This window comes from Acanthaster planci, linkage group LG07, assembly GCF_054643075.1.
Source record: "Acanthaster planci isolate LZ-2023a linkage group LG07, COTS_SCS, whole genome shotgun sequence".
In the NCBI taxonomy this organism is placed as follows: Eukaryota; Metazoa; Echinodermata; class Asteroidea; order Valvatida; family Acanthasteridae; genus Acanthaster; species Acanthaster planci.
In genome coordinates this window covers 15,302,254-15,317,712 of record NC_141783.1, presented here as the reverse complement: position 1 = coordinate 15,317,712, position 15,459 = coordinate 15,302,254, and the positions used below count along the sequence as shown (strand labels likewise).

General features: G+C 42.2%; 1 protein-coding gene across 4 annotated transcripts in view; it reads left to right on the top strand.

The window, feature by feature from the left end:
- The window catches only part of LOC110980216 (uncharacterized), a 26,143-nt gene extending 10,684 nt beyond the window's left edge, over nucleotides 1-15,459 (top strand). Inside the window, exons 2-3 of one of the 4 annotated variants that reach the window (XM_022236669.2) lie at nucleotides 4,148-4,199; nucleotides 13,327-15,459. In XM_022236669.2, the coding sequence (XP_022092361.1) occupies nucleotides 4,181-4,199; nucleotides 13,327-13,835 (528 nt within the window). In that variant the 5' untranslated portion in view covers nucleotides 4,148-4,180 and the 3' untranslated portion in view covers nucleotides 13,836-15,459. Of the gene's footprint in view, nucleotides 1-4,147; nucleotides 4,200-12,852; nucleotides 13,169-13,323 lie in introns of those variants that run through there. The other 3 variants (XM_022236668.2, XM_022236666.2, XM_022236667.2) reach the window with 3 other exon arrangements.

Here is a 15,459-nt window from a genome sequence, read left to right as displayed (position 1 = left end):
TGCCTCCCCCTTTCGCATTGGATCCATCAAAGAAAAAGTGCACATTTGAGAGAGTTTAGGAATGTGACCCAATTCTACTCCTGTGAGCACGGAAGTACTCTGCAGTTTGCCCTTTGTTGCTTCTATGTGGGACACTCGGAGCTAGACGGCCTCATGGATGAAGTTCCCTTAGTTAATTTCATTTGAACCTCTTGAGAAAGCGACATGTATACATAGCTTGGTACACAGAATAAATCCATTTTCTTTGGAATCATCGTTGAAGCAATCAGTCGTAGTGAATTCTGTTTAGTGCCTAATGATTTATTTTAGGATGTTGTGTACAGAATTTATTATGAAATGTTCCCCCACCCTTGTTCTGTATGTTTTTCCTCATTTGTCCCCCCCCCCTTGGAAATAAATCACCTTCTGTTTTGTTTTGAAACTACGTGTTACCGTGGGTTTACCTTCAACTGAGTCGATTGAACGTCTAAGGAAAAGCCCAGTGAAAGATTCACGTTCAATAAAGTCTTGCAAACTTTCACTTTGTTTATGGGTGAGAGTCTGCCCCCATTTCTTGAAAGGGTCACCCCATCCATTGTAAAATGGGTCCGTTTCCAAATTAGTTTTTGTTTGCTCATGTCTGAACTTTTTTGTCCCGATGTTGACAGAATGTCTAGCCAAGGATCAATTTCCTGATTGTTTGGGGCAGTTCTTCCAGGTTCTGTCTGGCCTTGGGACTGCCCTGTTCTTCTCAAGACACTCAGGACACTAAATGCTGCCCCCTCCTCCTTGGTTTTCCATGCACAGTCCTTGTTAATCTGAGGCCCCTTCTTGGCTCTGTTTTTTCTTTTTTCTTCCATTGTTCCTTGTTCCCCGTCTCTTCCCCCTTCTGAGTAAAGTATGTTTCATTATTTGTAAAGTCAAATAACTCTGTTTAGCTTGGTTATAGATATATTTTCCAGTTTTCCCTACACAAAGTTGTTTTTTGGGGCAAAGGTCCTGTTGATATTTTTGGAGAGGCATCTGCAGTTGACAAGGTTTACTTTGTCCACCTTTGTCACAATATTTTTTTTCAGGTTTCTGCAGGGAACCCTGGAAATGTCAACAGGTGGCAGTAAGATCTTCTAGGGGCCTAGTGATCTATAGTCCATAACAAAAGAGTTTGATGCAAACTGTACTGCGTGGGAAGTATGTTGATGCAGTGGGACTTAGATTATTGAAATATGTCATAGACTCACCGTCCTGGGAATGTGAACGTTCGTCGTTCAATATGTTTAAGTCAGAAATGTTATGAACAAATTAGGAAATGCAGCACGAGAGCAATATCCACATAAAACGGTGGCATATTTCAATGATGCAGGTTGCAGCCCTGGCAAAAATGTCTTGATTGCCATTTGTGAATTTCTTTTAGTGGGAACTGTTAAGTTTCTTCTCCAAGTTGTATGAAATCATAGGCAATCCTAAAATGGCCTGAAGTTTTTTCCTGAACTTCCCCGCAGTGTTATGGACAATGTGCTGCAATGCATAGCCTTTGCACTTCAAACTTTTGGGAAATGAAGACTCAAATTAAAGGGTAACTCCAACCATTGTTTTTAATACAAACCTCCAAAATGCACCTCTGTGCCTCAGTTAACCTGATTGTCAACTTTTGTTTCACTTTTTCAAAGGGTTTGTTAACACCTTCTGGTCTTATGCTAATGAGTATTTCATATTCATGAGCAAAAATGTGATGTCATCTCAGGAAGAAGCCTCAATGTTACATTGGTTTGTACACAAAAAAGTCCTGCTTTTTTGTAGATTTTCCTGGACTCGGTTTTCTCCTCTTTGCTGGTTCTTTGTTGTTTATGTGCATAGCAATAAGAAAGCATCAGTCCCCATCTCAGAAATGTTTTCAGATGGTAAATGCAGGATTTGACTGAACCATGTCTTCCCTAGATGACTTCACGGCAACAGCGCCCTCAGTTGTCTGGGAAAGCATGAATACTTTTAATCAAAGCATACACTTTCCAATGTATTTATCAAAATAAGAGTGTAAAAGCATTTTCATACATTGAAGAAGAGTACAATAATGCAGAAAAATTGTGTCAAAGAAAAATTCATTGTAGCTACACTTCAAGTAAACGTCATAGCCAGCTGGCTCTAAACCTTTTAGTCTCCTAAAAATCAAGAAGCAGGCACTGGTTTGGGTTCGTTGTTGATCCCCAAAACTTGAAGCAAACCTGGTGCCATTTGTCGGTGCACTCGTGCAAAATGCGAGTATAAGAATATGCATTGCACACATTGCATGCGAACATTGTACAAATCCCCTTGTGGAATGATGGAGTATGCCAGGATGGCCTTGACAGGATCATGCAAGATTGATGTTTGCAAAAAGCAAACTCTCCAATTCTTCTTCTTGAAAAGAAACGGTCATGAAGCCCCCCCCCCTTTTCACATAGAAATTGGTAACCAATGTCAGTCTGACATTAAAAAAACCACAGGATTTGACAACCCAATCTGTAGTCATTCTAATAGCCAATACAATGCCTACATTTTTTGGGAAACTAAGTGAGGGGTGAGCTGTGTTTTTTTCCCGTTGTTTCCCTTCACATTGGACTATTCAACCATATGTTCTTAAGCAGGCCTGTGCCAGACTGACTGGCATTTTTCAAGTGTAACAAGTGATACATAAACTTACCATACCCGTTTTTTTTTTCTGTGTCACCATTAAGCTTCAGAAGTCTTCTTGCTGATTCTCCAAAGAATGTGTCACGTCTCCCGTTCACTCATCTAAAGTCCTCCACAGAGACAGTGAAGGTTCTGGTGTTCAGACGGTCGACTTTTTTGGGAGGGGGGGTTCACAAGTTGTCATCTGGTCTTTTACACGGTGTATGCCAGTTCACAGTGTGTGGCCACATTACCATGACCACTCACATGCAAGGTAACATTGTCTTGGCAACTTTGGAAAATCCAATTGAAGCACAGGAAAAAAGTTGTCAAGGCATGAGTCACGTATTCAGCAAACCAGGGAAACCACTATCGCATTTTTAGCTTATTTGCAGCTACCTTTAGCAGTGGCTGTTTTGTTGCACAAAACTCTTGTTGAGAGAGAGAATATGGCCAGGTTATACCATGTGACCACGTTCCCCTTTCCTGCATGTTCCCCTCCTTCAGTCAGCTACCATTTCACTAGGTCCATTCCTCAAATAAAAGATTTAAAAATTTTTGTGGACCCTACCTTTCTAATGACCTTGCCATACCCTATTGTTATCTCCAGTTGTTACCATCTTTTGGAGTGACTTGGAGTGCCGTCCTTGTAAGGGAGTGACATCTTCCCTTAAAAACCCTTCTGCCTCCTTCTTGAGTGGGAGCTTCACCTCTTCACCTCTTTCTGTCCTGGTTTTCCTCAAACTTCTTCAATCAACAAAACCACCACTCCAGCTGAGCCTTTCTGGGGGCCGCGTTTACCAGTCCCCACCTCTCTCTTTACCTGGCTGGCAACTTGCCAATATTTTTCCCAGGGTCTTAAACTCAGTCCATCACTCAGGGACTCCCTGTTTCCACTCATCTCTGTGATTTAATCCTAAACAAATAGTCAGACTTGATTCAAGTCTCTCGGTACCGATGGACAAAATCATTGCATCAGGACGTAGGGCCCACCCAGGCCCTACGGACCCTGTTTACCTTGCATATCAACAGTCCTTACCTGTAACAAAAACTTTTCTTTGCATACACAAGTTTAATATTTCGAAATAGTTAGAATGCAGATTTTTTGAATGTGAACTTATGACCAGGATTGTGCAGTGTTATGAAAGAAATGAGCATCTGAAGGGTTGGCACATCTACATATGCTGCTCGTTGACATGCACACGATTTTTAAAGCCTTTGAACAATAAATTCTGCTGTTCTTAGAGTGCTGTGATTAGAAAAAAAGAGAAAACTGTGCTTACTGCAGTGATATTGCAATTGCACTTGACTTGGTTGGAGTAACAGCTGCTGAGGAATGACTACAGGAAGAGTAGATCTTTTGTTTTCTGTGTTAACTGTCACTAGAAGCATCCCACTCTGAGATATATGAGTTCCAAGTAGATCTGACTGCCTGGAACAGATGTTGCAGCATTTAAAACGTGTGGCTTACCGTTGTGCATCACTCTTTGATTTTACGCTGTTCTTTTTTCATCTTTAACAGTCAATCCAGGGGCACAGATATCAAAACTAGTGGATGCCTGGGAAGAGAAAAGGTAAGAAACTGTCATCTGCACTTCTACAGTTCATGATATGGAAGTAGAGCCCACTGAAGCCAATGTGCAGTTCAACACCTGTTTAGGTAAATAGATAAAATCATGAAAGCATGAGCTGTTGCAGGTGGAGAACTTCTCTTAAGGTCGTCTGACTCAAATGTTCAATTTGTCACTGGTTTCATAACCAGAAATACAAGTGTTGTGTGTTGGAACTTCTTGAGAACCCGTAGCTAGTACTCGGTGTGTGCGCTCACGGCCAACATTGGTTTGTTTTAGAATAATTTTGAGTTTTCACAAATTGGCCGGCACACAAGTGTGTAGCTGATGTGCCATTTGGAGAAAAATATTTTAACCCTAAAAGAGCTGGGGGGGGGGAGTCCACCTCCTTTACATTTTTTACCAATATCCCTGCAGTGCATTTTTTTTCAGGAGCTGAGCCTTTACAGGTGTTCAGAGTATTTCTTTGCAGTCATTTTGACAACAAGAAATAAGGTGCCATTTTAAGAACCTGACCCATTCCTCGCTGTTGTTCTGTATCTGCATCTAATCATGAAGAATATGTCCTTTATTTACGTACTAAACATATATTTACATGCAAATGAAATAAAGCATATGTTGTGATCAATAAGCAACAGCGAGCGAATGACTCCCCAGTAGATAACCCAGAAAATTATAATTTGATACTTTTTCTAACAGTCCAAGTGTACATGTACAGTAGTTGTACCTAAACTTTCAAATGTAACTTGTAAGTCATCTCTCTAAGTCCTGCAAATTTGATAGTTGCAGTACCTGACAACCAAAACAGTGGCGTGAGCCTCTTTGGTATTCTGTGACTATTTGGATAATTCCTTCTTAGAAAATGAGGTCCTTGCTTAAAGGCTCAATCCCCGGACCAATTCTTGTAGTCCACAAATGGCAAAAGGGAGTAACAAAAAGTGGCATGCCATCATCGGAATTGTGCTGTATGCGCTAATCTTTGCACGCCTCTCCTTGCTCGGCATAAAATCCCTAAATGCTACGGATTAAGCATCTCTGTTTACAGCGGAGGCGCTTTCTGAGCCGTCTTTGCTGTCCATGTTTGCATCATGGCCAACCAGTAGTCAGCCATTTTATTTATTAATAATTATTTGTGTCCACGCGTTGCATGGTCTTGAACCTTTCCATAGTGCAGTGTTTTGGGGGCTATATTTAAAAAAATGTTCAGGATGACCTTAGTCGAGGCAATGTGGACGATGATATACGACCAATTTGTCGTATAATGACATGCTGAACTGTCGGTAATTGGATGAATGGCTTTATTTCACCTGTTGTTGACATAAGGGGAGACTAGTTTAAGTCTAGCACGTTATTGTGGCTAAAGCCGCAAGCGTGCCACCCTTGATAATGGCGCTTTGATGTACCCGGTTAAAACGTTACTTTGACTTAGTTTTGCGTTCGACACGCGCCCGTAAACCGCAAAATGACCTCCATTAGTTGCTGAAGCCAAATACTAGGAGATCAATTCAGGCGTCCGCGAATTTCCCGCCCTGCAACCCCCAAGAGCCACTTGCAAAATATCCGACAATTAAAAAATGCATATAGCAGAAAGACAGTGCACTGAAATACATTTTCGTGTTCCTACAGTAATTTTCATCTTTGTGTTAAGTAATCTGTTGATATTTCTGTATTGGTTTTCAAATTGAAAATGGTGCAATAAAACAATTACAATTCAACGACGTTACTTTATATGCTAAAACTTTCCTCCATGAAATCACTAACAAATTAAAAATATCCTCATTTAATGGAAGTGTACTAAATAGCGTGAATCTTCACTGAAAGACAAAATCCATCTTCGCTGCAAAATTTGGCCTCTTGTAATGATTGACAGTGGGCAGTAAGGCGAGAAATCCTGGGCTTATCTCGTTTCATCCGCCCCCGGCTCCTGAGTCCAAATATCCTATGAGGGTTAGGCAACTATTCTATTCACTTCCCGAAGAAGCAAACAAGGAGGTTATTCCGGTCCGTGAAATCTGTGCGTTCATTGTACACACATGTCAATCGACAAGAACATCATTCTTCCAGAGATTTCCCTTTGTTAAAAAGGGGGGGTGAATATAAGAAACGGCCATAAAAGAAGCAAGACTTTCTCACGATAAGCCCCTACGGAATCCCAACCTAAACACGTTTGACCTTGGGGGTATACTCGTGACGTCAAGCACCGATTCTTGCCATCAGGGGCCCGCGTTTTCAGGTATCAAAAAAGCCCCTTGGAAAATCTGTTTACAATCATCAGTTCACGGCATACCATGTGTTTTTTTTTCACAGAGTTCGTTTCAAGGGTTAATAAACTTTTCCTTGGGGGGGGGGTTGACGTTTTTGCTTTCCCGCTGTTTGACCAAAGTGCACCATAAGTAATTAACTAATTGAAAGTACATTGTATACCAACTGAGACCTTGCCGAAAAAGTTTGGCTCCATGGCTGGCCTACGTGCAGAACTTCACTTCCCCCACCACCACAGGACGTTCTTGTTAATAATGTTCACATCATGGAATTCTACAGTTTCACAAAAGGTCCAGTCGCTAAACCATCCCTCGAGAAACGATAGCCTCAAGCAAGACCTCATTCACCACTCTGTTTACTATGTTTATCATTTATGTTTGAAACGTGCCCTGACCTACTTTTTTGATTCCATGAGTTCATTTTTGTTTTGATTGGGGCCGTGCTATGCTACACCAATATTCACAATCTGTATTCTGGAAATCCCAACTGTTATACAATATTCGGAATCTGATTCTTGTATCGAATTCCTTTGCTATAATGGTTACCCTCCCGGCCTCCCCCCATTCACACCTATTTGCTTTTTCTTCCTAACATATCTGGCCCAAAATTTTGGGTTTGCTGCTCTTACTGTCATAAGACCAATCTAAAACGTTCCTCTGTGACTTCACTGGCTTGTTGCCAATTAATTGTATTTAGAATCAATAGCTTAGCATAACATTCCTTGTGTTCTCGGCTTGAAAAGCCATGAAAATAGCTCGCTTGACATCGTAAACAACTTCCGCACTTTCCACACCTCAAAGGTTCACGTTGCACGAAAGACTGCAGGCAATTCCCAGAGGGAAGTTGGAATTTTTTTTCGTTCATGTACGCTAAACTGTTGGGAAAGTGTATATTCTGCCCGAAGGTTCCTTACACAGTGTATTTGATTGTTTCGAGGCTAATTTTAGTTGCGTGGAAATTGTATACCCAGCACGATCTGTGGCAACGTTACCCCCCCCCTCCACGATGCATATTCTATAAACCCTACTTTATACTTGCTGCATTCCCCTGAAAATCTGAAAGGAATTCCCAAGATTCCTACAACACACAAAAAAAGACCCAACAGAGAGGGATCTGCAGTACACATTATGCATCGTGTGGTAAATAACCTCGCGCAATGGTTTTTGCTCGGCCATTTTAATAAATCTCTAAGCGGAATCTGGTGCCAAAGTTTGCCGGAGTGACTCCCCTTATTGGCACATTGCCAAACTTGGACAGGGACTAGTTTTACTGGCTGTTTGTGTGGATACGCAGGTGGGTTTTGCTGTTTGTGTGCTGAACAGTAAACCCTTTCCAGAAAATCCAACGGATTTTACTTTCCAGTTGTGTGCGCGCGTATAGTTCCGTTACGTAACATTTGGTTACTCGCATATGCCCGCCTGCACTCGACAACACCCTTTCATTCTCAAGATGGTGAGGGACCCACAACGCGAGGGCTGTAAAAAGCGACAACAGATTTTTATCCAGCCCCTGTTGTTGTCTCGACAATGTCATTATTGAAAGACTTCCCTATTTTAATGACACCCACTATCATGGGGCAGCCATCTTGCTTTTCTGCCATTCAAAGCAATGTAACCAAACTGTGGCTGGAAGGAAAATTAATCTGTTATCTTTTTATCAATGTGTGAAGTTGTAATACTATTGCCAGTGGGTCTGAGGGGAACAGGACAAACATGGCAGCATCATGATAAAGGTCCACAGCCGCTATTACATATGATATGATTACAAGGCGGGAGAGATAAAGTTGGATTGTTGGATTCAGTTCAATTTTTTTTTTTTTTGATAGGTAAAAGTAAATTGTCAGAGAAAGTTGTCAAGGACAGGCTTTTTTTGTTTTGTTAAGGAAGACATCACATTTTGCCATTGAATGAAAAAGCACGATGGAACAGGTGTGTCCTTGCACAGGGCTTTCCAGTGCTTCTGTATCTAATTTCACTCGAGCAAACATTCATGAGCCGCTAACATCTTGTAATGCCGTTGAATGTAATCCAAGCCTACATCATTACCTTGCCAGCTGTTGATTGTGTAATGTGGAACCACGTAGTTTCAGAAAGGTCAACATCATTCCCCTGCAGTGAGAATGCTATGTGATTTAACGTTGACACATGATCTGGTGTTTTGGGGGCCTCCTGCTAGGTATTGCGTCCCTTCATGTTTCAAGACTTCGTTAGGAAATAAAAGTTCGTCGTCGTCGTGTGCCGTGACAAAAAAAAGGCATTTTGAAGACTCTGTGCTGGAAATACATCAGTATGCGTTGTCCCCCATCACATTTTTTTCTGGGCTGATTGCGGGATTTTTCAGGCAGCGACAAAGCCCAGCAAGCTTTCATTCGAAATATTCCCGTGTCCTTTGAAGTTATCTTATGGAGAAATTTGTGTCATGTCACAATAACTCGACCACGGTATGACTGGTTATAGGACGGAGCATAAATAGATGGTTAGCCGTCGTGGATTCCAAATTAAACCAGAATTAATGCTTGGTGTTTTAAAGCGATTTGTCCTAAGGTCATCTGTCTAATTCCCCGCCATCCTGTGGATTATCATACGCCCCCGTATGCGGTGCACTTCGACATAACCCAAAGCTCCACATTTCTCTCGCAAAATGACAGCCATCAACTGCACACAGTTGGTCCCCATCTCCCTCTGTTGTGAACTTGTGGTGATCTGCATGTTCCATAACATGCATGATTTCCAGGTCAAGCTCGAATCCAGGTGACTTGGTACACGTGGCAATGGGGTCTTTGGAGCCGATCGGGCCTGTGCATGTGACGCACCGATAATCTGTTGTCGGTTTCGGCGAGCAGAAAATCATAATAAATGAGTTTACCATACCGCGTCAATCACCATGCCCATTGAAACGTTACGAACCCAGCTGGTTGAAACCGGTACACTGCGTGAAAACCGGCCGATGTTTTCACCGAAATGCACCACTTGCGGCCACTGTGCCGGCCATACACGTGCGCTGTTTTAACCATTGCGCTGTTAATTAATTAATGTTCAACTATGGTTCAACGTGGCTGTTCTGTGCTGACTCGTCCCTGTAAGTTGACGGGGTCAGTGATGGGGCAGCTTTGTAGCGGACCCTGGCTGTTCGTTGTTGCCCTTTTCATATGACACGGCGAGCAAATTTCCAGGCATGAGCTCGTTAGCAAATTAACTTTGGTTTTTTTTTTACCAGTATTAATGTTTACGGAATGGCTTCAGGTACATCCTCTATGCCATCACACAGTGTCCATAATTCCAACATAATTATTGCGCGTAATATGTTATGTATAGAGCAGCCCATCGTGACTGGAATCCAAATATTTTCAAATATTTTTTGTTCCCGTACATTTCTTTTACCCCATAAATTTTGTATGGAGTCTTAAAAATAATTTTGTGGGATGAGAGATGGAATGTTCCATTCTACTGAGCTTCGCCTCGTGGAATGGAACATTCTGTTTGTCACCGAGTGATATTCTTCTTTGCAATGCACAAATGTGAAGCATTTATTACTTGTTTTGTACATCTCTTGGATATAACCCCTGCATAACCGGAAAAAAATCTAAAAAAATCCCCGAATCACCTGCACGAGTTCAGAAATTTCTCGTGAATATGGAAACGTTCCATTTACTAGTGAAGGAGAACGTTCTCTGTGTCTTTTTCTTTTAGATTGCGTCGCGCTTTGGGACGAATATTTCATCGCCACATGATCAACGGCCCGCCGACCAGATAAAAGAGGATTTATTAAAAGTATCTTGTCAATACGAACAGTGTGCGGCGTGTGTTTAAGTACAGGGGCCATGTCATTCTTGAAAAACTCGGGCACATTGCCAGGAATTCCTGAAAGGATGGTGCACGTGCGGCGTTCACTCCGAAACTCGACCGCATCCGATTGGCATTTTAGCCCTGCAGATCGTCGGTTCTTGCGGTGATTGCTGCGAAAATGTCGAGGGATTTCCTTCTTCCTTTGGTTCTGTTGGCACAGTTCCGGATGTATGCATGAGGAAACCGTCTGGAAGTGAAACATCAATTAAATGCGATTCTGAGAATCCTCATGGGGGGGGGGAAAGGATTGTACATTGAAGGCATGTGTTGCTCAGAATTTTGTGCTTGAAAAGGCAAGGGGTTTTAATCAACCTGCAGTATCGGAGATTTAGAAGGATATATATTCCCCAAGCCCCTCCCCTAAAAGCAAAAGTTTTGTTTACAGTCACAGTTGTATGAATGTTTGGTTTCCTATTCGTGTTGTTGCCAAGAGTTCGTACCATAAATTGACTGCTGTGCAGTTCCTATTATCTTCTTTGCTATTATATTCAAATCATCTACGGGCTCACAAGTCTCGCTGTGATTCACACCTGTGCCAAGTTTATAGAGGTTCATCCTTGACTGAATGAATGGTCAAGTCACGGTAAGTTTGCGGTTAGCTATACAAGTATTTTTTTCTGCGGCGATCCGTAAACTTCCATTTTATTCATATGGTACTATTTGCGCCTTCACCGATACTGAGTAGGTGTTTTGATTGTGTTGATTTTGGGGTGTGATTTTCTCACCCAAGCAACGTAAAAAGTTGTACGCACTTGCCAAGAACAGGTCTTGTTCTTTCCTACACACTTCGCTGCATTCTTTTACAAAACTTGTTGTACATGTCGGCCGATGCCCATTTGTCTGTGTGATTCATTTTCTTTCAGTGGGCTCTTTCCCGCCAAATTGTCCATGACATGGGAAACGCGTGGGCCCAAGTAAAATTGATGAGCCGAAAATCTGCGGTTGGAAGGTTTCCAATATACCTGACATCGTGACAGAATGCACACGGTGCTTATGTGTGTTCGAGCTGCGTCGTAAAACTCGCTCAATGGCGAGTTTCAGGTCACCAGTGAAGCCAACGCCTCTTGTCATTGCGCAAGCCCCTTATGTCACCTTGTGATGGAGTTATAAACTGTAACAAACAGCATACACGACCATCCCCAGGTCAGGGATGCCCACTGTAGGCTAATCGAACTAATCTATTATCTGAAAAATATATGAGAGAGTTAGAATGATGCCTAGGGGGTTGCTCTCGTTATGGATGTGTTACAAAAGATAGTTTTATCAGGTATGTATTCGGTATCTCCTGTCATAGGTCGGCAGGCACTGATTTCAAAGCCAAAGCTGAAACCTTTTTTTAGCCATAACCTGCGTTTTTATCGCATTTGTGCCTTTGATATACATCAGGTAAATGATAAGCAATATATCATTCAAGATGGTTAATTCTGGTTAGTATTCGTGTTGCTTTTGGCAACCTGATAAGTCTCCCCAACCCATGTTTACTCACATTTCTATTCAAAACGACGCCTCAGCTCAGTCTTACCACGTTAAACTACATCTGCAAAACTTCACAAAAGTGTACTTTGAAATAAATGTCTTCCACGTGTGCAGGAATTGATTTCCTGTTTACTTCTTTTGATATGCAGTTGTGTTTTAATTGGATGAATTATAATATTTTCACCGCCAGAAATAGCCCTCTATACAGTATACACTATCTACTATTTTCAGCCAACTTCTGGCATCAACTTCTAAGAAATACCTTGATGTGAATACCGTCTTTATTTTACCAGGCAGCGATCGAGGTGCTCATCGCTTTTAAGAAACTTACACACGCGAAATACTGTGCAAATTACGTCTAAATGTAGGAATGTTCTCTATTGTAACCCATGACACAATGTTATGCCATGTGGTTCTACCCACCGCGTGCCTGGTTCATGCTGTCATGTCTGCCTCTACAGTTTACGCTTGGTTGTTGATAAACAAAACATGACAGACCGGGACAAAACTGCTGTTTCACATCGTGTATTATTAATTTTTACCACGGTCAGCATAACGTGGCGTTCCCAACCGGGAGAGTCTTCGGCGTTCACTTGCTGTTCCCCAACGGTAAACATACGCGCAGGTGAATGAATTTAAAAATATTGACTGTTGATATCCCACTTGAAAATTTAGTGAGAACGCAACAAGCTACTGCTGGTGCATAAAACAAAACAAAAACAAACTTCAACAAAACTAAACAAAAACCAAGACACCCTTGGTTTAGCATAGAAAGTGTAACATTTTACAGTTAACGCCTGTGATCAAACCTTTGTTTCCAGAAGACAAACAGAGCATCCTGCACAATATTGCTATAGTTTTTAACCCGGCAGTGTGGATAAATACTTGCAGACATAAAACGGTCGTACGGTGTAGAAGCACACCCCACGAAACCACGTGATTTTGAATGACACCTGCCTGCATGTCACCGGGTTTACCTTCTCTACATCTCGGGTTCGATGATTGGTCGACATTTAATTAAGCCTGTCCGGGCACTGGTTGTCGCAGGAGAGAACTTCTGCGTTTTTGCGTTGTATTGTAAACACTTCGTTGGCCTCATACAAAAGGCCCTTGTGTTGATAGGTGGTAAACAAGTAGGTACCTGGGATCTCACTATTGTGGGCTTTGAGAGAGCGCTATAAAAACTTGGAGCCAAGCACCTTCAGCAATAGCCTGACCATCGAGACCAAGGCGGAACGAAGTCTGTGTCGAATCTGTTGTGACGAAACAAGTTCATAGACAGCTCGACTTATTCGAAAACGACACTTCTTGGCAAAGATAACTGAGTGGTAAAAATGCAGTCGCATCTCGTGCTCTTGTTTTTGGCGCTCCTTGCTGCAGTTTGTGCGGGTGAGGAATTTTGCCTTGAAAGTTACAACTTTACATCTGAATCAACCTCTGACACTTTGCTTGTCTCAGTGACAAGAATTTTAGAACAATGCTTGTGTGTGTTTTAATTGTTATTTAATTTGGATGTATTTGTTTGTTTGTTTTTTTTCTCGAAGAAGTACAACTTGAGGAAACGGTTATCCCTGACGGGCCTGAAGAGGTCCCGGTGCAAGATGAGGAAAACGATCAGACGGAGGCTCCCACCGCAGAAGACACCGCCCAAGTCCTGGAAGAATTAGAGCATCAGATCTTCGACCAGGTTGTGCGGGCGGACGAGGTGGCGCCTAACCCCCGCGCCAAGACGACGAGGCGGTGCTGCAAGCTGGGCCGGCAGGTAGCCCAGAACGGCCTCTTCTGCAACTTGGACCTGCTGCAGGTCCAGAAGCGGCCCAACGTGGTCCACCGGCGCAAGATGAAGTTCCACGGGCCGGAGGTGCACGGCAAGACAGTCTACAAGGACCTGATGCGCCGCGTGGAGAAGTGCGCCCTGAGCAACGCCTCGGAGAGCATGTTCGTCAAGTGCTGCGAGTGGCAGCGGGACATCATCCACGACTTGGAGCAGTGCAAATTGCTGGACACTCTGAGCGAGAGGAGAAGATGCAGGAGGAGGGTACAGGCTAGACAGTAAGCTTCTCTTGCCATCGTGAACTTTTTTTGTTGAATGCTGAAACTGGAAGTTTGAATTTTATTTTGCAGAGACTTTACAGTATTGACTTATTTTTCTGAAAGAACTTTATTATATTTGTGTTTGCTTTTGAAGTCAAATTTTTATCAAGTACCTTGCTGATAAAGTGTCACTGGTTGTCCCGTTGGTATTACGTATAGATCCTCAGTTGATTAAGCGAGAAATATTGATTTCTCAATTCAGACATGTTAATGGAAAAATTTTCCACCCTGGATTTTCCCAACCGACTTTTCAATACTGAACTGGGGACTGTTTCCAAGAATAATTGTCTTTATCGCAAGATAGATCGCGGTTTTTTCCCTGAACTACAAGCTTTGTATCCGCATCATATAGCTCCATGTTATCAGCTTACACTGTTTGACAGATTATTCCAGCTATAAAAAGTACTTTCCAAGCAGATTCCGAATTAGGATACACTTTCGCGTGTGTCATCTGTACTGGGTATCGCACTCTTCGCCGTTCTTGCTTTAGTTCGCCCAAGGCTTGTAAAGTTCATTTGTCCGTCCATCATGTAATGCAGTTTTGCAACTCGCATGACATGATGTCACAGCTACACATCTGCTGCTCAGAAACATCGTCCGTGCTAGCTCTATGTGAAGACGAACAGACAAAATCTTACGCACGTTTTTTTGACGTTTTATCAGGTTTCTTTTTAAGTTTTCACGATGTCCTGTGCAGTTGTAGTCAGAATATTTGTGTTCAAGGTTGTTATAACTGTTAGTAAAGACTGTGTTTGTTTACTCCCCGGGGTTTGAGCCCACTAGCAAACACAATCCGTCTCTTTGAAAAAATATATGCAGCCTTCGACACTTTCCGTCAATATTTGCGAGCCAGGCACTTTCTGAATTCCCCACGCACAATGGGTGCTGTGCATACAGTAGGCCTAGATGGGGGTGACCTCGATTTTATTACCGAGACATTTACCTGCCTTGGGATCGGATTGGTGACAGGGTAAGCTGGGCTTTTCTTTCGAGAAGATCCAATTTTCTGTTTGAGAATCGATCCGCAGATCTCATTGATCTGCGCGTCACCCCGGATCCTGTGTACTTCGTAAACAACAAAAAAGCTCAGCATAGGCCTAATACGAGTTTCCCCCTTAAAGGTCCGAGATGAGCCCCGTATTTCTTGGGTGATTTGAGGGCTTAGATTTTGTGCTGTTTTTCTCGCTGAAAAACAGCTGCCCTCATTATATTTCAAAAGTTCGAAGCAACTGAATATTGTACATGTATCAAGCTAAAACTGTGCATCTTATAAATATCTTTTATATACATACACGTACATGTACATTGTATATCAAACCCTTAACTGATTATGTTTGTAAATATATCTTGTGGACTTATAATTTTAGGCGAGCCTCGAACAGTATTATGGAATAAAGATTATTCTCACAGCCTTCGAGTTTTCCGGCTTAAATCTCCACTGGTGATATTTCTTTGGTCCTGGGTGCCAGGAAACACAAGAACATTTTATTTGGAACTCGGGACAGTCTTTGAAGAAAGTCATTTGTAAAAAAATGTAAATATGGTTTATTATGCTTACATTTCAGGAATAAAACATGAAAACTGAA